Genomic DNA, 25,255 nt, shown 5'->3' with positions numbered 1-25,255 from the left:
AAGATCAACAGCCTTTTTAATACTTTGTCATTATCTGTGTTTTATATCTTGCTTAAAAATTACTGCTTACCCAATAAAACCAAGGGTTTGCTCTCATAAGCAAACCTCAAACATAAATAAATGTTTCATTAGCATCTCTCCCAGCAATACTGTTATCACAGGGGAAACCTCTTATGTGTCCTTGTCCAGGCAAAAATATAAATAATGAGTTCCTCTATACAACTTATCTCAACCATTAAAAACTATTTGTTCCTTTTCATTACAACCAGAAAAACAATTCATGTATCTAGTTTCTCACCTTTGCCGTTCCACTCACTCACCTTTTTATTTTGCCAAATCTGCCTCTATGAACTAAAATTATTCACGTGATTTCTGCATCTCTACAGTGCCTCCTTATGTTAGCATTCTGATTCTATATATAAAGGAAAGTCTATCTGACTATGGGTATCACCTTATCTATGGCAATTCAACTACTGAATTACAAAAATACATTTATAAAGTGTTTTTTTTAAACCAACGACTCAAGGCATTATAAAGATACAGTGTAATTTTAAATTGGTAGTATAAATCTCAAATTGACGATATAAATTATTTTTCCTGCAAAATAGATGTTGTTCTGGTGTTTCTGAAGTCGGTCATCCCTAAAAATATTCTGCTTGGATATCCACACATTTATAGGTACAATGTGCTTTCTTCTGGCACTCCCTACTTAATGAATCAATCTTGCTTTAAGATTTTGCTTTTGTGTTTTAATTAACCCACAACTTGACCACTTAATGGATTCATATGCACTATAGTTAAAGAAAGGGAAATGTGTATTATTCATGAAGTATACGCAATTTAAAATTGTTCAAGAGTTAAAAAGCGCGCAAAATACTGACGTTTTTCAAAGTATGTGAGACACAGGCATCATTTGAAATAAGCAATTTCTGAATTATTTAGAATACTAAAATGTACTTAAGCCAAAGTTTTTGCCTTTTATGAAATACACATTAATTTAGGTTTGTCCTAGTTTTCAAAAACCAGATATTCCAAACTTAAAAACTCGTAAATTAAAGGGCCATTAGTGTCATTATCTAATGATTAAAGGATTTCTTTCAAAAGTGTTAGTACCTGGTACAATATTGGAAAATAAGTTGGATTAATTTCTATATTGGATATCACATTAACAGCCAATGCAGCAAAAACACCGTCTACTTAGAATTTTAATACCCAGTTTCCACTAAGCAAATTACTCACAATTCCCCGATCCATAAATGTACTGTAGACATAGGTCCTACGTCGAAGCTTTAGGCACTTACTATTTCTTTGAAAAGCTTCGTATCTCAAATATTTATTATAGGAAAACATAATGAAATATTAGGAGCTATATTTCTAACATTTCCTGAATACGTGATAAACAAAATACTACCAAAATCAAATCCTCCACAGCTAACAATTAATGTAGAAAACTTTTCAAAAAAAAAATTACCGACAATAATGCATGCATCTTCTGAATACAAGAACGATTAGACATCTGAGCTTAAATTCTCTTTAAAAAATAAAAATAAAATAAAAGAAGATGGCAAGTCTATTTTCCCCTATCAAAGACCGCAAATCCCAGCTGCTGTATGAAAACAAAAACTTGGGGCTCTAAAAGCAGACCCGGTTGGGCACGAAATTACAGTGTACGCAAAGGATTTAGGAATAAACTGAGCTCTGCACGCGCCAGCCTCTCGCCTCGGGAGCACGCACCTCCCAGCCCCGCTCTCAGCAGCTCTCACTATTTAAAGCCGGATCTGGTGTTTAAATGGAGAGGCGGTGACGTAGGCCTGAAAAGCACCTTCCCATCCTGGCAGAGTCTATATTAGAGAGCGGCAATGGCTCTATATAAACAGGGCAGCCAAAGGGAGGAGGACCACAAGGCTCAGGGACTGAAAAGCAGGGTAAGCGGCCGCAGCCATGATGGATCGACCCGAGTCGTCAACGGTACGGAGCCGGGCTGCCGTGGGCTTGTCTGCATTTGGGACCGGGCAAAAAAGTGTTTTACTGTCATAATAAAAATAAGAGAGTGGGGTGGGCTAGTGATCACATTTTGCGTTGGTGACTGAAAAGGTTATTTATGTGACTGCTTTTTGCAAACCTACGTGATCGCAAGTAAGAAAAAAGGGACAAACGGTGAGAAGTAGGCAAATTTCAAGGCGAAAGCGGGGCACTTTGACCACTACTGTAGGCTTTGTTTGTTTTGGTGCTTTTGCTAGTCGAAGATACGATGGGGGTTTTGCTTCCCCTTCGCCATTTTACCGATTCGGAAGGAACCGAGATAAGTGCTTTTCAACCTTCGTCCTTTTTTTTTTTTTTAAACATAAAATGGCCCCAATGAAGGCTCTTTAAGCACAACCGCCAAAACGCCCAAAGTAACCCCCAAAGTAGCCATTAACCTTTCACTGCGTTAAAGTGGATCGCGGTGGGTCTTGGGGATTCGCCCAGCTCCCCAAACACGGTTTTTGTTTTGAGGCTGCTCCGGGAGCCCTCCTCCAGCCGGCGCGGCCGGGCCCGCTTCGGGGAGAAGCGGCGGCGCCCCTCCCGCCCTCCCTCCTGGCGGCCGGGGTCTGGGGCCGGGGCCGCGCGCTCGCCCCGGCCCAACCGCCCCGCGGCGGCCCCAGGCCCAGCAGGCGCCCCCGCCCTCCCCGCCGCCAGCCTCGGCACCCCCCCGCGCCCGCCGCCCGGCGCACCGGCCCGCTCCGCCTGAGGCGGGAAGCGGCGGCGGCGGCGGCGGCCGCGCGGGCGGCTGAAGAGAGTCGAGGCCGGGAGTCGCGGCCGTCCCCGCCCCCGCCCGGTCCGGCCGTTGCTGCCGCCTGAACGAAGCCCCCGCCGGCCACCAAACCACGTCCTTACCACGGTGTTTGTATTTGCCGAGTTCGCCATTTCCACACACAACACAAACAAGAGGGGGGCAACCCCGAGAAAAGATAAAAACAAAAACAAACAAACAAAAAAAGAACACCCGGAGGGTGACCCAAGCCACCGCAAAATTGGGGGGAAAAATTTTTCAAACAAAATCGTATCCTGACGGAGGAGAGGGGAGCGGTGAGAGGAGGTAGAGGAGGAGAGCAGTCCTCGGAGCTAAAAACTCGAGAATCGCCCTTAAAAAAAAAAAGGCCACGACCCTTCAGGGGTCCTGGGGGGCGTTGCCCGCTCCCCACCCCGCACCAAGGAGGGAAACCACCACCGGTCGCCGCTCCCCGCGCCGCCGCTGCCGCCACCGGCTGCAGCTCCAGCCGTCCGGTCCGCCCGCTTCTCCCCTTTATATAGTGAGCCAACAAGCTGCGCGAGCCGCCGCCACAGCCGCTGCCGCCGAGAGACAGGGCGGAGGGGGAGGGAGGGGCGGAAGGGGCGGGGGCAGAGGTGGGCGGGTCTGAGCGCGAGACACCGCGAGAGCCGCGTGCGCAGGCGCGCCGGGGCGGAGGCCGCCGCGCGTCGTCACGCGCAATGGAGGCTGTTGTGAGGGCAGGGCCCGGGGACTTAAGTAGTGAAGTTGGACCTCTGTCTCCTCAAGTCTCGCGTGATCACGTGGTCGGCACCCAGGCGGAAGTCTCCTGCACCTGCTTTGGGATGAGGAACTTGCTAAGCATTGCTGGAAAACGCGTGAGTTCTGGTGACACAGGAGTCCAGAGCTAGCTGGGATCGCCGCGCGTCGGGCATTTATGCACCGTCGCGCGGTGGAGGGGATACGAAGTGCTGAAGGGGCGCTGGCTGTTGCCCCGCTAGGAATGGCCGCGGAGGAGGGCCGGTCACGTGGCCCAGCTTCCTGGCCCTGGCGCGCTCGGACTGAGGGAAGTTTCAAATGCGGAGTCATCTCCGAGAACGGGCTCGACTCAGATTCCGATTTCCGAGGCGTTGGCAACTCTTCCCTAGGATGGGCCTTTAGCTTGCAGAATTGTGTACGAGTTCCTAAAAGGGATGAAAGCTGATTTGGGCTCCCCGTAAACACATTCCAGAATTAATAACACCTGAAGCCGTATGAGTTCTCTCCATCAGTAAGCTACAAAGTCTCTGGGTTTAAGTTCCCCAAAGGTCCGGCCTCTACTATCCCACGTACTTTAAATGACTTTTCAAGGTGGTGGAAATGCCACCCCCCCCACACCCACCGCCAACCCGAAACACTGATAACCGGGATTACGATCGCACTTTTCCCGGTTTTTAAAAATATTGCCAAAATTCAGTGACTCCACATGGTCAGGACATACTAACATCTGAAATACTTGGCATGTGACACACCAAGTCACATGGCCTCTCGCTGCGGAAGAGGGGCAGAAAATGTCCATGTCTTGGACTGCAACTCAGTAGGCTTTTGACCTGTTCTGTCCAAGCTAATCTCGCCTTTATATCAACATTTCACGCAGAACAGAGAATGCTCTGTTTAGAAGGCAGAGCTCACAGTACCTAATTTTCTTGTCCCTAGGAATTTCCAGAGACATGGAATGTAGTCTGGACAAGTGAGGGAGTTTATCCTCAAAAGGCAAAGCAAAACAAAATGTCAAACTTGTATGCCTCTGAAACCATAGTTGAGGAATATCAGTTGCTTCTCAGTTCGCTGCACAGCTGCTTGTTTGGGAGCATCAAAAGAACAACAACAACAAAAAAAAATCACAGGAAATCATAGTGTTCTTTATGTATTATATAAAATTATGATTCCATCAACATTTGTAATTCATTTAATAGTCGGGTGACCATTAGCCGGAAAAGTTATACTTTTCACTTCTTACTATTTTAAGAGGACTTGTTACCTCCTTATGTAAGTACTACTTTTTTAAAAAAATTAATTAATTTATTTATTTATTTTTGGCTGCATTGTGTCTTGGTTGCCGCCTGCCGGCTTTCTCTAGTTGCCCCCAGCGGCGGCTACTCTTCATTGCAGTGCGCGGCTTGTTAGGAACCAGGCTGCACGGCAGGAGGTGAGTGGCTGGCAAGCAAAGCTTCATCTGTATTTATAGCTGCTCCCCATTGCTTGCACTACCGCCTGAGCTCCACCTCCTGTCAACATTATGGTGAGTTGTATAATTATTTCATTATGTATTACAATGTGATAATAATAGAAATAAAGTGCACAATAAATGTAATGTGCTTGAATCATCCCGAAACCACACCCCCCCTGCACCGCCACCCCCCCTCCCCAGTCCGTGGAAAAATTGTCTTCCATGAAACTGGTCCCTGGTGCCAAAAAGGTTGGGGACTGCTGTTTTGGAGAATACAGAAGTTGAGAGGAAAGATCTTATATCTCAAATTTGCTAATCCTAATGGAAGTCTTACTGTAAAGTATACTGCATAATTACAGCATTCATTCAAGATATAAAAAGCACTGATATATTTCAGCCCTACCAAATAAAATTATAATCAGGTTTCACCTAATTTTTATTTGAAGTATAGTTGATTTACAATATTGTGTTAGTTTCAGGTGTCCAGCAAAGTGATTCAGTTATATATATGTAATTTTTTTCAGGTTTTTTCCATTATGGTTATTACAAGGTATTGAATATAGTTCCTTGTGCTATACAGTAAATCCTTGTTGTTTATCTATTTAGTTTGTATCTGTTAATTCCATACTACTAATTTATCTCTCCACCCTCCCTTAGATCTTCTGCCCATTTTTTTATTGGATTGTTTGTTTTCTTGATACTGAGTTATATGAGCTGTTTGTGTATTTTGGATATTAACTCCTTGTTGATCACATTGTTTGCAAATATTTTCTCCCATTCCACAGGTTGTCTTTTCATTTTGTTGATGGTTTCCTTTGCTGTGTAAAAGCTTTTAAGTTTGATTAAGTTCCGTTTGCTTACTTCGGCTTTTAGTTCTTTTGCCTTGGGAGATTGATCTAAGAAAATATTCTTACTATTTATGTTTGAGAATGTTTTGCCTATGTTCTCTTCCTGAGTTTTATGGTGGCATATCTTATAGTTAGGTCTTTAAACCATTTTGAGTTCATTTTTGTATATAGTGTGAGGGACTGTTACAATTTCATTGATTTACATGTAGCTGTTCTGCTTGCCCAACACCACTTGAAGAGACTGTCCTTTCTGTATTGTATATTCTTTTATATTCTTTGTTGTAGATTAATAGGTGTGTGGGTTTATTTCTGCACTATCTATTCTGTTCCATTGATCTGTTTTTTTCTGCCAGTACCATGCTGTTTTGATTACTATAGCTTTGTAGTATTGTCTGAAGTCTGGAAGGGTTATATCTTCAACTTTATTCTTTTTCCTCAGGATTGTTTTGGCAATTCTGGGTCTTTTGTCATTCCATGTAAATTTTAGGATTATTTTTTCTAGTTCTGTGAAAAATATCTTGGGTATTTTGATAGTGATTGCATTCGATCTGTAGGTTGCTTTGGGTAGTATGGCCATTTTAACAACATTAATTATTCCAATTCAAGAGCATGGGATATCTTTTCATTTCTCTGAATCTTTTTTTTTAAATTTATTTATTTAATTTATTTATTTTTGGCTGCACTGGGTCTTCCTTGCTGTGCGGGCTTTCTCTAGTTGTGACGAGCGGGGCCTACTTTTCATTGTGTTGTGCGGGCTTCTCATTGCGGTAGCTTGTCTTGTTGTGGAGCACGGCGTCTAGGCACATAGGCTTCAGTAGTTGTGGCATGTGGATTCAGTAGTTGTGACTTGTGGGCTCTAGAGCACAGGCTGAGTAGTTGTGGTGCATGGGCTTAGTTGCTCGGCGGCATGTGGGATGTTCCTGGAGCAGGGCTTGAACCTGTGTCCCCTGCATTGGCAGGCGAATTCTTAACCACTGCGCCACCAGGGAAGCCCTCTCTGAATCATCTTAAGTTTGTTTTATCAATGTCTTATACTTTTAAAGTATAGCTACCTCCTTGGTTAGGTTTATTATTCCTAAATATTTTTTGATGTGATTTTAAACAGGATTGTTTTCTTACTTTTTTTGATATTTTATTGTTAGTGTAAAGAAATGCAACTGATTTCTGTATATTAATCTTGTATCTTGCTACCTTGCTGAATTCATTTATTACTTCTAATAGTTTTTGTGTGGAGATTTTAGGGTTCTCTATATAGAGTATCATGTCTTCTGCAAATAGTGACAGTTTTACCTCTTCCCTTCTAATTTGGATGCCTTTTATTTCTTTTTCTTGTCTGATTGCTGTGTCTAGGTCTTCCAATATTATGTTGAATAGAAGTAGTGAGAGTGGGCATCCTTATCTTGTTCCTGAATTTAGTAGGAAGGCTTTCAGCTTTTCATCATTGAATATTATGTTGGCTGTGGGTTTGTCATAAATAACTTTCATTATGTTGAGATATGTTACCTCTATACCCACTTCGGTGAGAGTTTTTATCATGAATGGATGTTGAATTTTGTCAAACGCTTTTTCTATGCTGTTGAGTTAATCATGTGGTTTTGTCTTTTCTTTTGTTAATGTGGTGTATCACATTGATTGAATTGCATATGTTGAACCATCCTTGTAACCCTGGAATAAATCCAACTTAATCATGGTGTATGATCCTTTCTGTGTATTGTTGAATTAGGTTTGCTAATATTTGTTGAGGATTTTCACATCTATATTCATCAAACATATCCTGTAATTTTTTTTTTTTTTTGTAGTGTCATTGTCTGGTTTTGGTATCAGGGTGATGGTGGCTTCATAGAATGAATTTGGGAGTGTTCCTTCCTTTTCAGTTTTTTGGAATAGTTTGAGAATGCTAGGTATAAGTTCTTCTTTATTTGGTAGAATTCCCCAGTGAAGCTGTCTGGTCCTGGACTTCTGTTTTCAGAGGGTTTTTTGTTTTTTTGTTTTTGTTTTTGCAGATTCTTTTTCACTTGTAGTAATCAGTCTGTTCAAATTATGTTTCTTCTTAACTCAGTTTTGGCAAGCTGTATATTTCTAGAAACGTCCGTTTCTTATAGGTTGTCCAATTTGTTGGCATATAACTGTTTATAGTATTCTTTTATGATTTTTTATGTATCTATGGTATAAGCTGTTATTTCTCCTTTTTTCTTATTTTGTTTATTTGGGTCCTCTCTCTTTTCTTCTTGGTGAGCCTGGCTAGAGGTTTGTCAATTTTGTTTATCCTTTCAAAAAAAAAAAGGTTTTATTGACCTTTTCTGTTTTTTAATCTCTGTTTTATTTATTTCCTGTCTAGTCTTTATTATTCCCTTCATTCTGCTGACTTTATGTTTTGTTTGTTCTTCTTTTTCTAATTCTTCTAGGTGGTAGATTATAGAACAAAGTTAACTTTTGAAAAGAAATCCCAAAATTGAAAATAAAATGAAGCAAATTAACCTAACAGTGTATTCCATAACACACAAAGAGGAACTTTTTCAAGTGACTTTAAAACACGGTCATTAAACTATATATATCTGTAGTGGGATATTCTCTGAGGACAAAAATATGAAAAGTTTTTTTCACTGCTCTCAATATTTTTATTTGTGATGGTAATGCTGTATATGTATTCTTTTTTTTTTTTTTTTTTTTTTTTTTGCGGTACGTGGGCCTCTCACAGTTGTGGCCTCTCCCATTGCAGAGCACAGGCTCCGGACACACAGGCTCAGCGGCCATGGCTCACAGGCCTAGCCGCTCCACGGCACGTGGGATCTTCCCAGACCGGGGCATGAACCTGTGTCCCCTGCATCGGCAGGTGGACTCTCAACCACTGTGCCACCAGGGAAGCCCTCTTTTTTTTTTTTTTTGTGATATGTGGGATAAAGAAGATGAGTAATTATATGATGTAATTATACCATCCCAGTCATTGTTGAGAAGCGGGATTCCCAACATAGGAGAAATGAAATTCAGATTTAAGACAGAAGAGGATAAATGAAAATTCTGTAGTCCTGAATTTAAATTAGAAGTGTCACGGTGTATTTTGTCTCAAACATTTCTCCCTGGCTCTGAAAAGTCCTAGAAACAATAACCAACCCATTAACAATGTGTATACCTGGTACCTAGATTATGGTACTTTAAGACCAATGCTCCTTGGAGAAATATCTTATTCTAATTCTAGGTCAAAAGCAGGAAATGTCTTTTTTTTTTTTTAAGCAACAAAAACCCAAACTCAATACATTTTAACTTATAAAATATATTGAATACATAGTTCTGAAAAAGTCTGAACACCTCACTGGTGATCAGCCCGGTATCTGTGAGCACTACTAGCTCCCGGATTATGATCTTGAAGTACCATTTTCCACTAAAAGGAATTAGAGCTCCTTGGAAATATTTCTCACTCCAGGACTGGGGCAAGAAACATATTAATTTAAACCAAATGAATTGCCTATTATTGCCCTACCTAATGCAAAATGAATCTAGAATATATTTTCATACAGATAGCATGAAAGTGTATTAGTGTCCTAGAGCTGTTGTAACAAAGTATCACAAACTGGGTGACTTAAAACAATAGAAATTTATTGCCTCATAGTTCTGGGAGCTGTAAGTCTGAAATCAAGGTGTCAGCAGGGCCATGCTCTGTCTGACACTATGGGTAGAATCTTTCCTTGCCTCTTCCCAGCCTCTGGTGGTGGCCAGCAACCCTTGGAATTCCTTGCCTTGGGTCTCATCACTCCAATATCTGTCTCCATCTTTACATAGCATTTTCCCTGTGTCTTTACATTGTTTTCCTTCAGTTCATGTCTATCTCTGTGTCCAAATTTCCCCTTTTTATAAGGATACCAATCATATTGGATTAAGGCTTATCCTAATGACCTCATTTTAACTTGATTGCCTCTGTTAAGACACTATTTCTAAATAAGGTCACTTTCTAAGGTACTGGGGGTTAGGATTTCAACATATCTCTTTGGGAGGAGGTAATTCAACTCATAACAGAAGATATCAAAGACTTCTAGTGTCATGTCAAAAGAATTTAGGAGGCAACATGAAGAGGCTCCCACTGGCCAAAGATGAGACACTTTGAGTATCAATAGGATAGTACGTGCAGCAAGTTGAATTGCATCAAATATTCAAATCCATTAATTTATAATGCTGCTAAAAAACAAAACATTAGGGCTTCCCTGGTGGCGCAGTGGTTGAGAGTCCGCCTGCCGCTGCAGGGGACACGGGTTCGTGCCTCGGTCCAGGAAGATCCCACATGCCACAGAGTGGCTGGGCCCGTGAGCCATGGCCGCTGAGCCTGCGCATCCGGAGCCTGTGCTCAGCAACGGGAGAGGCCACAGCAGTGAGAGGCTCACGTACCGCAAAAAAAACCCAAAAAACATGAAAATTCTGATTGGTCACCATTGGAGAATGGTAGGGAAACGACTCATCATTTTGAAGACTGGTAAATAAAGAAATATAATCAAGCATTTCCAGCCTTTCCAACATGAATTGTACCAATTATCAAATAGTAGATGTAGTGGTTTGAATGGTAGCCCACCAAAAGATACGTTCATGTTCTAATCCTCAGAAACTGTAAATGTTATTTGGAAAAAGGGTCTCTGCAGGTATAATTAAGTTAAGGATTTTGTGATGAAATCTTTACTGTGTTAGGCCCTACATTTATTGACAAGTATCTTTATAAGAGACACGGAGGTGAACAAACAGAAGAGGAAGAGGAAATGTAACCATAGTGGAAGAAATTAGAGCAATGCAGCAACAAGGAATGCCAACAGCCATCAGAAGTTGGAAGAAGCAAAGAACAGATTCTCCCTTAGAGGATCTGGAGGGAGTATGGCCCTGCCAACATTTTTGTTATGGACTTCTGGCCTCCAGAACTATGAGAGAATAAATTTCTGTTGTTTTTAAGCTACCACATTTGTGGTTATTTATTACAACAGCCTCAAGAAACTAATACAGTAGATAAGAGGAAGATTCTCTTTAAAGAAGTATTACAGCTAATAAGTGAATGAAGAATAATAGAATATCACTATTTTGCAACCTCTAATGAATTAAGAAATGGAGGTGTTAAGCACTGACATCTGCCAACATCATAAAAAAAGAAATAAAATAGCCAGGTATTATGTGCTTCTTGATGAAGAGCATGCTACCACCTGTAAGGTAGTCTTACCCACACTCCCACCCCAAAATATATACCCTGAATGTGATCAAGCTTCTGTATCCAACTAACAATGTACAAAAAATACACAGGTTGCAGGGACATTTTCATCTATGTATCAGAAATGCAGCCAGCAAAATCCAGACCCTGGGAAGCCACAGGATAAATGATGTAATTTCTTCAACAAACAAATTCAGAACGAGAAAGGAGCCTACAGAGAAAGACACTTGAAAGACATATCAGTCAATCACAGTATATGGAACTTATTTAGATCCTAATTCAAATAAACTGTAAAAGAAAGATGACAATTATGAGACAATTGGAAATTCAAACGCTTACTGGATATATGATGAAACTAAAGAATTATTGAATTAAATGAAATCTTCCATTAAAAAGTTAAAAATAAGCCAATGAATCCTTATTTACAATCAGTAGCAGTTCTTTCTCCATACAGCTTGTCTTCCAGTGGAAAGACCGTTGATATTCCCAAGAAGGCCTGGTAGGTATTGTGTTGTAAGTGTAATTAATATTAAGCGTTGTGTTTAATTACGTGGGTTTCCTCTTTCTCTGATTCTTACATCTTAGCTACATATGCCTTATCTTGATTTACAAGTTGAACAGCTGTGATTTGGGACAGTTAAAAATGGTGAAAAGTAAGGTGCTTGCTCAGATGTTTTTATAAAAATATTCTTCTAATGGCCAAGTTATCTTTGATTTACCTACCAACTTTACCTTCTTACTCATATATCTTTAACTTGATAGAGGCTTCTGATATGAAAGATAATTCTACACAGACAATTTTCTAATAAAATATATCATAGTGGATAAATTAAATATGAGTTAATCTACAAACTATATCTTAGAGAATTATTATAGAAACTGGAAGTAGATGGCTCAATTTCAGTTCTTCTCCAGAACCTACCTTCCTCTGATAGTAAAGGTAGTAGAGATTATGAAAGGGGAGGTGGCAGAAAGATTATTGTAGCTTCCAGGCCATAGTGGAAGTAAGGAATTTGCATAAATACTAAGGGCTGGTCTTTGATTTAACAAGGGTTTCTGGGAGAAAATCAGGAGATGCAGTTCAAATACCTCCTTGAGAACAAGGGTCTGCATTAATGTAGGATGGTTCTTCAAAGTAAGGAGATAGCAACTAGGGGAAAAAAAGGATGTTTAAACAGGAAAAACGGAGATTTAAAAAAGAAGAGGAATTTGCCATTTTGTATTCCCTGCCAAGTTGAGAGACAATAATAATTATAATGGACTTAGTCTAAAAGATTTAATCACAAGGTACCTCCTCTAAAACTTGTAACAGTCCAATCAGACGAGTAATGTTATCCCTTTGTTATGGATAGGAAACTGAGACTCAGGTTAAGCAGTGACTTGCCCAAGGTTATACTGCTGTTTACTCATGAAATTTTAGAGCTCCAGGTTCAAGGCTCTTTCCACCTGTCTTAGAAATAAGAAGCTATCAATCCAGGAGGATGTGAGGTTCTGAATCAAATTATGTTGGTAGTTAAGCTTGTCAAATATATATTAATTATATATGTGTTAAACTTCATTTGGGAGAAGAAACTATAACATAAAAATTGGAGAGTTGAAAGTGAGATTAGTCGCGATTAAATGTGATTACCTTTGTAAAAGCATCATCAAAACGCATTTATTAAATCATTTAAATAACTGATGTCTCTGTTTCTACATTAGTTGAAAATCATCCATTTGCCATTCCAAATAGCACTTACTCAATTATTGAATTTGGTGAGAATTGTCATTTTTCTAGCAAGAGTATAATCAAAACATTTCTGTATAACTTTATAATTATATTTTAAGTGCTTTCATAAAACAAGAAAATGGAGGGTTACCATTTTTAGTGGTAGAACATTGGGAAGGGGAAGTCTTTCTATTTTACCTCATGGACCAGTGGTATAACTCCCATTGTGTAGATAGAAAAATAAATGAGGGGCTTCCCTGGTGGGGCAGTGGTTGAGAGTCCGCCTGCCGATGCAGGGGTCGCGGGTTCGTGCCCCGGTCCGGGAGGATCCTGCATGCCGCGGAGCGGCTGGGCCCGTGGGCCATGGCCGCTGAGCCTGCGTGTCCGGAGTCTGTGCTCCGCAACGGGAGGGGCCGCGACAGTGAGAGGCCCGCGTACCGCAAAAAATAAAAAAATAAATGAAATTGGGCCTGTGCCAACGTCATTGCGCAATAAATTAGAAAAGGCCATGTGTATTGACAGGGATAGTGGTACAGCAGTACCCAAGAGCATGAGCTTTGTAATCAGACCAAGATGCTTGTCCTTGTTCCAGTCATAGGCAAGTTACCTCATCTGTAAAATGGCAGTAATATTAGTAACTCTCTCTACTTTAGAGAGTTGTGGGAGAATTAAGAGATAATACATGTAAAGCCCCTTAGCACAGTGATTGGCACATAGTAGGTCCTCCGTAAAGATCAGGGGTAATAATAATAATTTTGATGGTAATGAAAATGGGTTCTATTTTGTCTTTGTCTAGATTATGGTAAGCAGTGGAGTGGAACAAAAATTAGGAATCAGAACACTTCTGAACTGAGTTCACCAATTAAGCAAGCTCATACCTATCTTTTGGGGGTTTTTTTAAACTTTTTATTTTATATTGGAGTATAGTTGATTAACAGTGTTGTGATAGTGCAAGTTCTTTTGAATGTGTAAGTTTTTTCCATTGGTAAAATTAGAATCAAAGAAGAAAGCAATTCCAAGTTTGAGATAAAACACATACTATACTCTAGATAAGTACATTTTATAATACCAGTTCTTGAGGATAGATCATTTGAATAACTGATTTCTCTGTCTCAACATCAGTTGAAAATCATCACTTTACTGAAATGACTCAGATTGTTTAAAACTGAGGCTTTATATAAACTCTAGTCAAGAGTTATAATTGCTCATTTGTGAAGTATAGAATGCATTACCATTCCTCAGTAAATCTCAAATTAAAATGATAAGTTTTCAGGCTTCAGATATGTTGTAGTGTGTGATAAAAATCAATACTGTTATTTGGCCACAGGATGGCAAAATACACCTGAACCCAGATAGAATACAGGACTAGGAAACCACAGTCCCTAGAATGGTGTTTCATCTCCTCTTCATATATTTTGCTGCCTGCTTAGTGACATTTACCACTAGCAATGGTTTTATTTTCAAACGATAGAATTCATCACATATTTGCTTCTTAATTCTAATTTTAGCAAACGACAACACAATCAAGTCCAAATCCCTTCTTTCTGTCTCTCTCCCCTTTTCGCTTAACCTCCCTTTATATACTTTCCTTTCTCCCTTCTCTTCTCAGTCTCCCTTTCTTCCTTTGCTTTTATTTTTCCTTTTTAATGCAGTAGTTACAGAATACCAAACATAGCCTCTGTTCGGTGACAGAGGCTGTTTTACATCACAGAGGCTGTTGATGTAATTTCATCATTCCAGTATTGGCTTAAAAAATGAAATCAGAATTTCTGTCTGACTTTTTACAAATGTGATTGGATGATTATCAAATACAGACCATTTTGAAAGTCTCAGTATATTCTTAGTCTCCATACTTAGCCCTCTTAATTTTAACCTTAACCAATCATAACATTTAAAAAATATTTTATTGGGGGTGGGGGGACCACAAAATGAGGGAAATTAAATTACCAAAACCATCAAAGGAAAACTATAGAAAATAAAAATGAAACTCTTGTGTTCTTGTCTCTACTCACACCTCTCAATCACACCTGTGTTTTCCCTGTACCTATCTCTAGATAATGGAATCATGCTTTAAATTTTATATGCAACTTGCTTTTTTCATAGACCCAGTCTATCTCTTCCTAGGCTAGTAAATTTCAAGCTGACTCAGGTGTTTTTTAGTGGCTGCATGGAGTTTCATAGTATGAGTATACAATAATTTATTTAACTTGAAAGTGCAGTTAGACTCTTTCCTTTTTTGCTATTTTAAACATTGTTGCAACAATATCCTTGTGCGTGCCCCTATATATGCTTTTGTTACTATCTTTGTAGGGTGGATTCTAAGAAATGGAGTTGATGAGTCTTAGGATTTCCACCTGTTAAGTATTAATTGATAGTCACAAGTTACCCACGCTATAGGTTGTCCCTCCTATCTCTGACTTTATAAAGATCCCATGTAGCTGTCCTATAAAGTTGAGACCAACTTCCTTTCTCATTCCTCCAGAAAAAGTTCTTTGCCTTTTAAAATTTGTTTCTGTATCTTTCTTCATACTACACACTTAAAATGTTTTTCTTCACATATCTATCCTTTCTTCCTTTCTGGAGAAATCAGCTCTTGAAACCTTTAATTCCTTCCATCATTTCCCCTATCATTATTTCTCTATTTTTTTTTAATCATTTGGAAAGTAATAATATTTGATATAATTACTTGTGCAGTTTGTTTCAACATACATTTTAAAGGGAAAACTAAAACAAACATTTCCCCAGTGTTCTTTATTCTGGTACTTATTTTTCTTTCATACAAAGGGAAAGATTAAGCTGTGCCTAATTCTAAGGCCTGGAAATATTGTCTTTTCTAAATTTTGTACATAGTTTCTCCTTTTTTAAAAAAGCATTGTAATTACTTTTTGTCTGATTCCCACTAGACTTTTCTTCCATTCATTCAACAGATATTAATGGCACATCAAGTCCTATTCTAGGCCAGGAGGGTACAGCACAGAACAAAACAGACAAAATTCCCTTCACTCCTGAAGTTCATAAGACTGGTGAGACAGATAATAGACGAAATAACTAAGTAAATATTATATAACATGTTAGGTAATTGTAGAAATTCAGGTGAGAAGAGTGGAGATGGAAAGAAAGATTCATCATATGTTTTGAAAAGAGATGAAGTTAGGCTTGCTTTCGGTAGAACATGAGGTTTAGATAAAGGAACTATCAAAAATACCTCATAGGTTTCTGGGACTTCCCTGGCAGTCCAGCGGTCCAGTGGAAGTCCACTTCCACTGCAGGGGGCACGAGTTCAGTCCGTGGTTGGGGAGCTAAGATCCTGCATGCCGCAGGCACGGCACAGCCAAAAAAAAACCCCTCAGGTTTCTGTTAAGTAAGTGGGAGGATGTTGCTAAGATTGGGGAAAATTGAGGGAAAGACATGTTTGGGTGAGAAAATTTCTGTTTTGGTTAGGTTTAGACATCTGTTGAACGTTCAACTGGAGACGATAATAAACTGTTGAATATGAGTTTAGAACTCAGTAAGCTGACCTGGAGATAAAGATTTGTGAATCACTTAGCATGTATAGGTATTTATAGCCATGGAATGTATGAGATCATGGGAGGAGTGTAAGGGGAGAAAGGGGAAGCATGCTGATATTTAGAAAATGGGCCAAGGAGGAACATCCAAAAAACAAGACTGGGAAGGGGCAGGAAATGATGTAGCATATGAACCAGGAGAATAGGAGTAAGGATAAGGGGTGGACACAGGCACCAAGGGAAGAGAATGTTTCAAAAAGAGTGGTTACTGCTGTCCACTGCTGCTGAGAAGCAAATAAGATAATGATAGAAAAGATCTTGGATTTATCAAGTTGAAGGACATTGACAAAAGCCATTATAGGGACTTCCCTCGTGGTGCAGTGGTTAAGAATCCGCCTGCCAACATAGGGGACACGGTTTCGAGCCCTGGTCTGGGAAGGTCCCACATGCCATGGAGCAACTAAGCGCGTGCACCACCACTACTGAGCCTGTGCTCTAGAGCCTGCGAGCCACAACTACTGAGCCCGCGCACCTAGAGCCCGTGCTCCGCAACAAGAGAAGCCACTGCAGTGAGAAGCCCACGCACCGCAATGAAGAGTAACCCCGCTCACCACAAGTAGAGAAAATCCACACGCAGCAACGAAGACCCAACGTGGCCAAAAATAAACATTTATTTATTTATTTATTTTAAAAGCCATTATAGTGTAGTGATGGAGATGGAAGATAAATTATAGTGAATTGAGAAGAAAATAAGTAAAAAAAATGGTGAGAGCAAATATAGACAACTTTTTGAGAAGCTTTGTTGTTAGCTCACAGAAATAGGATTGTATTTAGTGGGGTTAAAGAGGTCAATTGATTTTTTTTCAATGGTTTTTACTGTGGTAAAATACACATAAAATTTACCATCTTAACCATTTTTAAGTGTACAGGTCAGTGATATTAAGTGTATTCATATTGTGCAACTGTTACCACCATCTATCTCCAGAACACTTCATCTTGCAGAACTGAAACTCTTTGTACATTAAAAAATAATTTCCCATTCCCCTCTAACCCCAGCCCCTGGTAACCATCATTCTACATTGTATCTGTATGATTTTGACTACACTAAGTACCTCATATAAGTGAGATCATACAGTATTTGTTCTTTTTTATTGAATTATAGTTGGTGTATAATATTATGTAAGTTACAGGTGTACAATATAGTGGTTCACAATTTTTAAAGGTTACACTCCATTTACAGTTATAAAATATTGGCTATATTTCCTGTGTTGTACAGTATATCCTTATAGCTTATTTTTTATATAATCGTTTATATCTCTTAATCTCCTACCCCTATATTGCCCTTCCTCCCCACTAGTAACCACTAGTTAGTTCTCTATATCTGTGAATCTGTTTCTTTTTTGCTATATTCATTAGTTTAATTTTTTAGATTATACATATAAGTGAAATCATACAGTATTTGTCTTTCTCTATCTGACTTATTTCACTTAGCAAAATACCCTCCAAGTCCATGCATGTTGTTGCAAATGGCAAAATTCCCTTCTTTTTTATGGCTGAGTAGTATTCTGTTATATATATATATACCATGTTTTCTTTATCCGTTCATCTGTTGAGGGACACTTAGTTTGCCTCCATATCTTGACAATTATAAGTAATACTGCTGTGAACATTGGGGTGCATATATCTTTTCAGATCAGTGTTTTCATTTTTTTCGGGTATACAGGAATGGAATTGCTAGTCATGTGGTGGTTCTATTTTTAGTTTTTGAGAAACCTCCATACTGTTTTCCACAGTGGCTACATGAATTAACATTCCCAACAACAGTGAGCAAAAGTTCCCTTTTCTCCACATCCTTGCCAGTATTTGTTATTTGTGTTCTTTTTGGTGGTAACCATCCTGGCAGGTGTGAGGTGATATCTCATTGTGGGTTTTTTTAATATATAAATTTGTTTACTTATTTTTTATTTTTTAGCTGCGTTGGGTCTTTGTTGCTGCACATGGGCTTTCTCTAGTTGCAGTGAGTGGGGCCTACTCTTCATTGCAGTGCACGGGCTTCTCATTGCGGTGGCTTCTCTTGTTGCGGAGCAGGGCTCTAGGCGCGCGGGCTTCAGTAGCTGTGGTGCACAGGCTCTAGAGCACAGGCTCAGTAGTTGCGGCACATGGGCTTAGTTGCTCCACGGCATGTGAGATCTTCCTGGACCGGAGCTGGAACCCATGTCCCCTGCATTGGCAGGCAGATTCTTAACCACTGCGCAACCAGGGAAGTCCCTTATTGTGGTTTTGATTTGAGTTTCCCTGATGATTAGCAATGTTGAGCATCTTTTCATGTGCCTGTTAGCCATCTGCATGTATTCTTTGGAAGAATGTCTATTCAGTCCTGCAGATTTTTTAATTGGGTTTGGTTGGTTGTTGCTATTTTGATGCTGAGTTGTAAGAGCCGTATATATATTTTGGGTATTAACCACTTATCAGTCATATAATTTGCAAAAATTTCCCCCTGTTCAGTAGGTTGTCTTTTCATTTTATCAGTGGTTTCCTTTCCTGTGCAAAAGCTTTTAAGTCTGATTGGGTCCCTTTTTTTTTTCTTTCCTTTTATTTCCTTTGCTGTGGGAAATGGATCCAAAAAAATATTGCTGTGATTTATGTCAAAGAGTGTTCTGCCTATGTTTTCCTCTAGGAGTTTTATACTATGCAGTCATACACTTAGGTCTTTAATCCATTTTGAGTTTATTTTTGTATGTAGTGTTAGAGAATATTCTAATTTCATTATTTTACATGTAGCTGTCCAGTTTTCCCAGCACCACTTATTGAAGAGACAGTATTTTCTCCATTGTATATTCTTGCCTTCTTTGTCATAGTTAATTGACCATAAGTGCATGGGTTTTTTTCTGGGCTCTTTGTTCTGTTCCATTAATCTATGTGTCTATTTCTGTGCCAGTACCATACTGTTTTGATTACTGTAGCTTTGTAGTATAGTCTGAATTCAGGGAGCCTGATTCCTCCAGCTCTGTTCTTTCTCAAGATTGTTTTGGCTCTTTCGGGATCTTCCGTGTTTCCATACAGGTTTTAAAATTATTTATTCTAGTTCTGTGAAAAATGCAGTTGGTATTTTAATAGGGATCACATTGAATCTGTAGATTATTGGGTAGTATGGTCATTTTAACAATATTAATTCTTCCAGTCCAAGAACATGGTATATCTTTCCATCTGTTTGTGTCATCTTCAGTTTCTTTCATCAGTGTCTTATAGTTTTCCAAGTACAGGTCTTTTACTTCCTTAGGTAGGTTTATATCTAGACATTTCATTCTCTTTGATGTGATGGTAAATGGGATTGTTTCCTTTGTTTCTCTTTCTGGTAGTTCATTGTTAGTGTATAGAAATGCAAAAGATTTCTGTATATTAATTTTGTATCCAGCAACTTTACCCAATTTATTGATGCGCTCTACTAGTTTTCAGGTGGTGTCTTTAGGATTTTCTATGTATAGTAATCATGTCATCTGCAAACAGCGACAGTTTTGCTTCTTCCTTTCCAATTTGGATTCCTTTTCTTTTTCTTGTCTGATTGCTATGGTGAGGACTTCCAATACTGTGTTGAGTAAAAGTGGCAAGAGTGGGCATCCTTGTCTTGTTCCTGATCTTAGAGAAAATGCATTCAGGTTTTCACCATTGAACATGATGTTAACTGGGGGTTTGTTATATGGCCTTTATTATGTTGAGGTATGTTCCCTCTATGCCCACTTTCTAGAGACTTTTTTTTATCATAAATGCGTGTTGAATTTTGTCAATAGTTTTTTCTTCATCTATTTGTCTGATTATATAGTTTTTATTCTTCACTTTCTTTTTTTTTTTTTCTTTGCGGTATGTGGGCCTCTCACTCTTGTGGCCTCTCCCATTGCGGAGCACAGGCTCCGGACACGCAGGCTTAGCGGCCATGGCTCACAGGCCCAGCCGCTCCGCGGCATGTGGGATCTTCCCAGACCGGGGCACGAACCCGTGTCCCCTGCATCGGCAGGCAGACTCTCAACCACTGCGCCACCAGGGAAGCCCAAGGTAATTATTGATAGATATATATTTATTGCCATTTTAGGCCTTGTTTTCCAGTTGATTTTGTATTTCTTCCTTGTTTCTTTTTCTTTTTTTCCTTTTGTGGTTTGATGATTTTCTTTTGTATCATGCTTGTGTTCTCTTTTTGACTTTTGTGAATCTGTGGTTACTCTGTTTTCAAGTAACAGAACCCCTTTAACCCCTTCTTATATCTATTTGCTTTAGACTGTTAGTCAAATAGGCTCAAATACATCTAAAAAAAAAGAATCTACATTTTCTTACTCTCTTCCTCCACATTTTATGATTTCAACGTCCTCTTTTGTATCTTCGTGTTTATTCTTTTGCTGTTCACTGTGGTTATCACTTCACAAAAACTTTTTGATTTTTTTTTAATCTGAATACTGGTTTAATAAGTGATTTACTTTACAATTGTGATTTTCTCTTTCCTATAGATTCTTGCTTTTCTTCTCTTTAAACAAGATCTTTAAATATTTCTTTTAGGATAGGTTTAGTATCGCTGTATTCTTTTAGTTTTTGGTTGTCTGAGAACTTCTTTATCTCTTCTTCTATTCTAAATGGTAATCTTGCTGGGTAGAGTATTCTAGGTTGCAGATTTTTCCCTTTCAGGACTTTAAATATATTTTGCCACTCTCTTCTGACCTGCAGTGTTTCTGTAGAGATATCAGCTGAGAGTCTTATGGGGGTCCCTTGTAATTAACTCTTCTTCTCATTCTGCCTTTAGAATTCTCCTTATCTTTAACTTCTTCCATTTTATACGATGTCTTGGTATAGGTCTGTTTGGGTTCATCTTGTTTGGGACCCTCTGTGCTTCCTGTACCTGGATGTCTCTTTCCTTCTTCAGGTTTGGGAAGTTTTCAGCCATAATTTTTTCAAGCACATTTTTGATCCCCTTTTCTCTTTCTTCTCTTACTGGAATCCCTATTATGTGTAGATTGGCAAGCTTTATATTATCTCATAGGCTCTCATGAAATGCTTTCAGTTTTTAAAATCTGGTTTTCTATCTGCTGTTCTGATTGGGTGATTTCCATTATTCTATCTTCCACTCAGATTTCCCATAGGCTCTGAGTTTACAAAGCCGGCAGTGGAGGCGTAAATCTGCACAACTCAGATTTCTGCCCTACCATGTGTGGCCAACCCGCTGGCGCACTCCCAGAACTTGTAGAGGTGGCGCCAAGTCATCTGAGAGAAAGAGAGAAAGAGGTTTTTATGGGTGCCCCCTTCCTTCCTTCCACACTCCTTAATAAAGGTGCTTCACTTCTATGGTGGGCCCAGGCTTCCGCATACACCCCTGGTTGCGGCCTGTACCATGCTCCAGCCCCTTCAGGCTGTCTCCACACGGCCAACCCCAGTCCTCTCCTCGGGTCTGTGCTCTTAAGCCCGAGTTTCAGCACCCAGCCGCCACCCACACCAGTGGACACACGTCTCAGGCTCAGGAGCATAGGGCAAGGGCCCAGATCATCTGTGCAGGTCTCTCTCTGTTCTGCCTGCCACAAACCGACTGCTGCGTTCTCCTCCAAGCCTCTGAAACTCCCTCTCGGTCCAGCTGACGTCCCCACCAGTGAAGGAGCTTCCCAGGGTGCAGGAACATTTCCTGTTTCACAGCTCCCTCCCAGGAGTGCAAGTCCTTTCCTGATTTCTTTTTTTTTTTTTTCTTTCTTTCACTCTACCTGGTTACGTGGAGATCTTTCTTGTGATTTGGGGTATTTGAGAAATTCTGCCAGTGTTCACTACGTATTCTGTGAGAATGGTTCTGGATATAGATGTATTATTGATGTATTTGTGGGAGGAAGTGAGCTCCACACATCCTTCTTTTTTTTTTTCCCCTCCCTCCCACTCTTAATCTACCTCCCTCTGCCAGACATTCATTTATCTGCTTTTTGTCACTGTGGATTAAATTGCAGTTCCTAGAGTTTTATATAAATTGGAATCATATACTATATTCTCTCTTTGAGAGAACAGCATAAATATATTTCAGATTTTTTTAAAATTTTATTTATTTTTATACAGCAGGTTCTTATTACTTATTATATATGTATTATAATGTATACATGTCAATCCCAATCTCCCAATTCATACCACCACCACCACCACCACCACCCTGCTGCCTTCCCCCACTTGGTGTCCATACATTTGTTCTCTACATCTGTGTCTCAATTTCTGCCCTGCAAACCGGTACCAATGCCCTGTACCATTTTTCTAGATTCCACATATATGCGTTAATATACGATATTTGTTTTTCTCTTTCTGACTTACTTCACTCTGTATGACAGTCTCTAGATTCATCCACGTCTCTACAGATGACCAAATTTCGTTCCTTTTTATGGCTGAGTAATATTCCATTGTATATATGTACCACATCTTCTTTATCCATTCATCTGTCGATGGGCATTTAGGTTGCTTCTGTGACCTGGCTATTGTAAATAGTGCTTCAGTGAACATTGGGGTGCATGTGTCTTTTTGAGTTATGTTTTTCTCTGGGTATATGCCCAGGAGTGGAATTGCTGGGTCATATGGTAATTCTGTTTTTAGTTTTTTAAGGAACCTCCATACTGTTCTCCATAGTGGCTGTATCAATTTACATTCCCACCAACAGTGCAAGAGGGTTCCCTTTTCTCCACACCCCCTCCAGCATTTGTTGTTTGTAGATTTTCTGATGATGCCCATTCTAACTGGTGTGAGGTGATACCTCATTGTAGTTTTTATTTGCATTTCTCTAATAATTAGTGATGTTGTGCAGCTTTTCATATGCTTCTTGGCTATCTGTATGTCTTCTTTGGAGAAATGTCTATTTAGGTCTTCTGCCCATTTTTGGATTGGGTTGTTTGTTTTTTTAATATTGAGCTGCATGAGCTGCTTGTATATTTTGGAGATTAATCCTTTGTCAGTTGTTCCATTTGAAAATATTTTCTCCCATTTTGAGGGTTGTCTTTTTGTCTTATTTGTGGTTTCCTTTGGTTTGCAAAAGCTTTTGTTTCGTTAGGTTCCATTTGTTTATTTTTGGTTTTTTGTTGTTGTTTTGTTTTTTTGCAGTACGCGGGCCTCTCACTGTTGTGGCCTCTCCCGTTGCGGAGCACAGGCTCCGGACGCCCAGGCTCAGTGGCCATGGCTCACGGGCCCAGCCGCTCCGCGGCATGTGGAATCCTCCCGGACCAGGGCACGAACCCGTGTCCCCTGCATCAGCAGGAGGACTCTCAACCACTGCGCCACCAGGGAAGCCCTATTTTTGTTTTTATTTCCATTACTCTACAAGATGAATCAAAAAAGATCTTGCTGTGATTTATGTCAAAGTGTGTTCTTCCTATGTTTTCCTCTAAGAATTTTATAGCGTCTGGTCTTACATTTAGTTCTTTAATCCATTTTGAGCTTCTTTTTGTGTATGGTGTTAGGGAGTGTTCTAATTTCATTCTTTCACATGTAGCTAGCTGTCCAGTTTTCCCAGCACCACTTATTGAAGAGACTGTCTTATTGCTTTTGGTGCCTTTTGGCCACATGCTGAGAAAGCCAGTTCTCTATTGCTTTTTTTTTTTTGCCGTACGCGGGCCTCTCACTGTTGTGGCCTCTCCCACTGCGGAGCACAGGCTCCGGACGCGCAGGCTCTAGACGCGCAGGCTCCAGACACGCAGGCTCAACGGCCATGGCTCACGGGCCCAGCCGCTCCACGGCATGTGGGATCTTCCCAGACCGGGGCACGCACCCATGTCCCCTGCATCGGCAGGCGGACTCTCAACCACTGCGCCACCAGGGAAGCCCTCTATTGCTTTTTAATGAGGATAAACCTAATAAATATAAAACATTAAAAGGCAGCACACAAGTGATAAAGGCAGTAGAAGAGATGTACAATAGGGGTTTGTTCAAAAGAGTTCAATACGGGAAGAAATAACTGGAGACTGTCCCAGTCTCTGAGGTATGTCCCTTTCTGTGCCACTGCCGCCAGATTAGTCTAGGCTGTCAGGACTTTATGCCTATTAGTGAAAAGAAGAGAGGGGAGGAGAGCAAGAGGGAGATGATAGAAAATCTTGACCCCTGGGGTGTGTTCTTGACAGGTGGAGAATAGATTTTATCCTGTTCTTTTCTGTTGACCTAGACTGTGCTGAGGAGGGAAGTACATGTATTTTGATTTTAACTCCTTTTGAAAAATATTATCTGTAACTTTGACCCCACTAGAGAAAAATTGTGAGTTTTTGTAAGTTCTTTTCTGGAGAGCTAAGATATAATTCTCTTCAGTTTGGAAAGATACTTCAGTGGGTCCATAACAGGATGTGATAGAGTGGAACTGAAAATTGCTTTGCATAATAAAGTGAAGTACAATGGAGACATTATACTTCTATTCAAGTTATTTGGTCTGCCATTCCACTCAGTGGGTCTGTGAGGCAGATAAAAGATGCTGTCAAGACTGAAACAGTCAATTCATGTTGGTAAAACTCAGGGAATAATTGTGTGACTCATTTTTATGACTTCCCCACATTGACCATGCACTGGAAGGCATTGTTCAGGTGGCCGGCATTTTTGGTGGTGATGACTCCTGTTGGTATCCTCAATGAAGAAATTGAAAAGTTAATTGAGGGTCATGGAACGACTTTCATTAAAGAAGACTGACACCGTAGTCTGCTTTATTTTATAGACAGTTTAAGTGATTTTCAAGAGTGTTCAAGAGTGTTGAACTTTAGAACTTAATTCTCATTTAAGGTGGGATTTTTAAGAAGAGTTTTGAGTTTTCCCTTGGCAGTGAGACAGTGGTTTGGGGACTTGAGGGATTGGTTCCATTTACTCAGGCTAGAGCTGAGCAAGAAAGATGTTTAATAAGGACTTCCTCTGTGGGGTGTGGGTAATGAACTTTAAAAACAGGGATATCTGATATTCAGTTTTAAGTTCTTTTCCTGTTTTGTGCTGTAAATACTCACCATTGATTGCTAACCTTCAGTAAACATTGGTTGTACCACCAGCCTTGAGTTATTAGTGCCTTGCAGAATGGAGAGAGGGGGCTGCCTTCATTA

General features: G+C 39.9%; 2 protein-coding genes across 13 annotated transcripts in view; one reads left to right on the top strand and one right to left on the bottom strand.

Annotated features, from left to right (window-relative positions):
* The window catches only part of GTF2A1 (general transcription factor IIA subunit 1), a 46,102-nt gene extending 42,830 nt beyond the window's left edge, over window positions 1-3,272 (bottom strand). The window contains exon 1 of one of the 3 annotated variants that reach the window (XM_060125804.1): window positions 2,878-3,272. In XM_060125804.1, coding sequence (XP_059981787.1) covers window positions 2,878-2,907 — 30 coding nt within the window. In that variant the 5' untranslated portion in view covers window positions 2,908-3,272. Of the gene's footprint in view, window positions 1-1,239; window positions 1,327-1,763; window positions 1,856-2,877 lie in introns of those variants that run through there. The other 2 variants (XM_060125895.1, XM_060125752.1) reach the window with 2 other exon arrangements.
* A 156-nt stretch (window positions 3,273-3,428) lies between these two features.
* LOC132507034 (uncharacterized) overlaps window positions 3,429-25,255 on the top strand; it is an 86,224-nt gene continuing 64,397 nt past the window's right edge. For 4 of the 10 annotated variants that reach the window (XR_009536095.1, XR_009536058.1, XR_009536106.1 and 1 more), the window contains exons 1-2: window positions 3,429-3,627; window positions 4,869-5,030. The gene's annotated coding sequence lies outside the window, so the exon portion shown is untranslated. Of the gene's footprint in view, window positions 3,628-4,868; window positions 5,031-11,074; window positions 11,469-15,617; window positions 15,714-20,101; window positions 20,247-21,308; window positions 21,833-25,255 lie in introns of those variants that run through there. The other 6 variants (XR_009536042.1, XR_009536087.1, XR_009536080.1 and 3 more) reach the window with 5 other exon arrangements.

Source organism: Lagenorhynchus albirostris, chromosome 1 (assembly GCF_949774975.1).
Source record: "Lagenorhynchus albirostris chromosome 1, mLagAlb1.1, whole genome shotgun sequence".
In the NCBI taxonomy this organism is placed as follows: domain Eukaryota; kingdom Metazoa; phylum Chordata; class Mammalia; order Artiodactyla; family Delphinidae; genus Lagenorhynchus; species Lagenorhynchus albirostris.
This window is presented reverse-complemented; position numbering and strand designations above follow the sequence as displayed.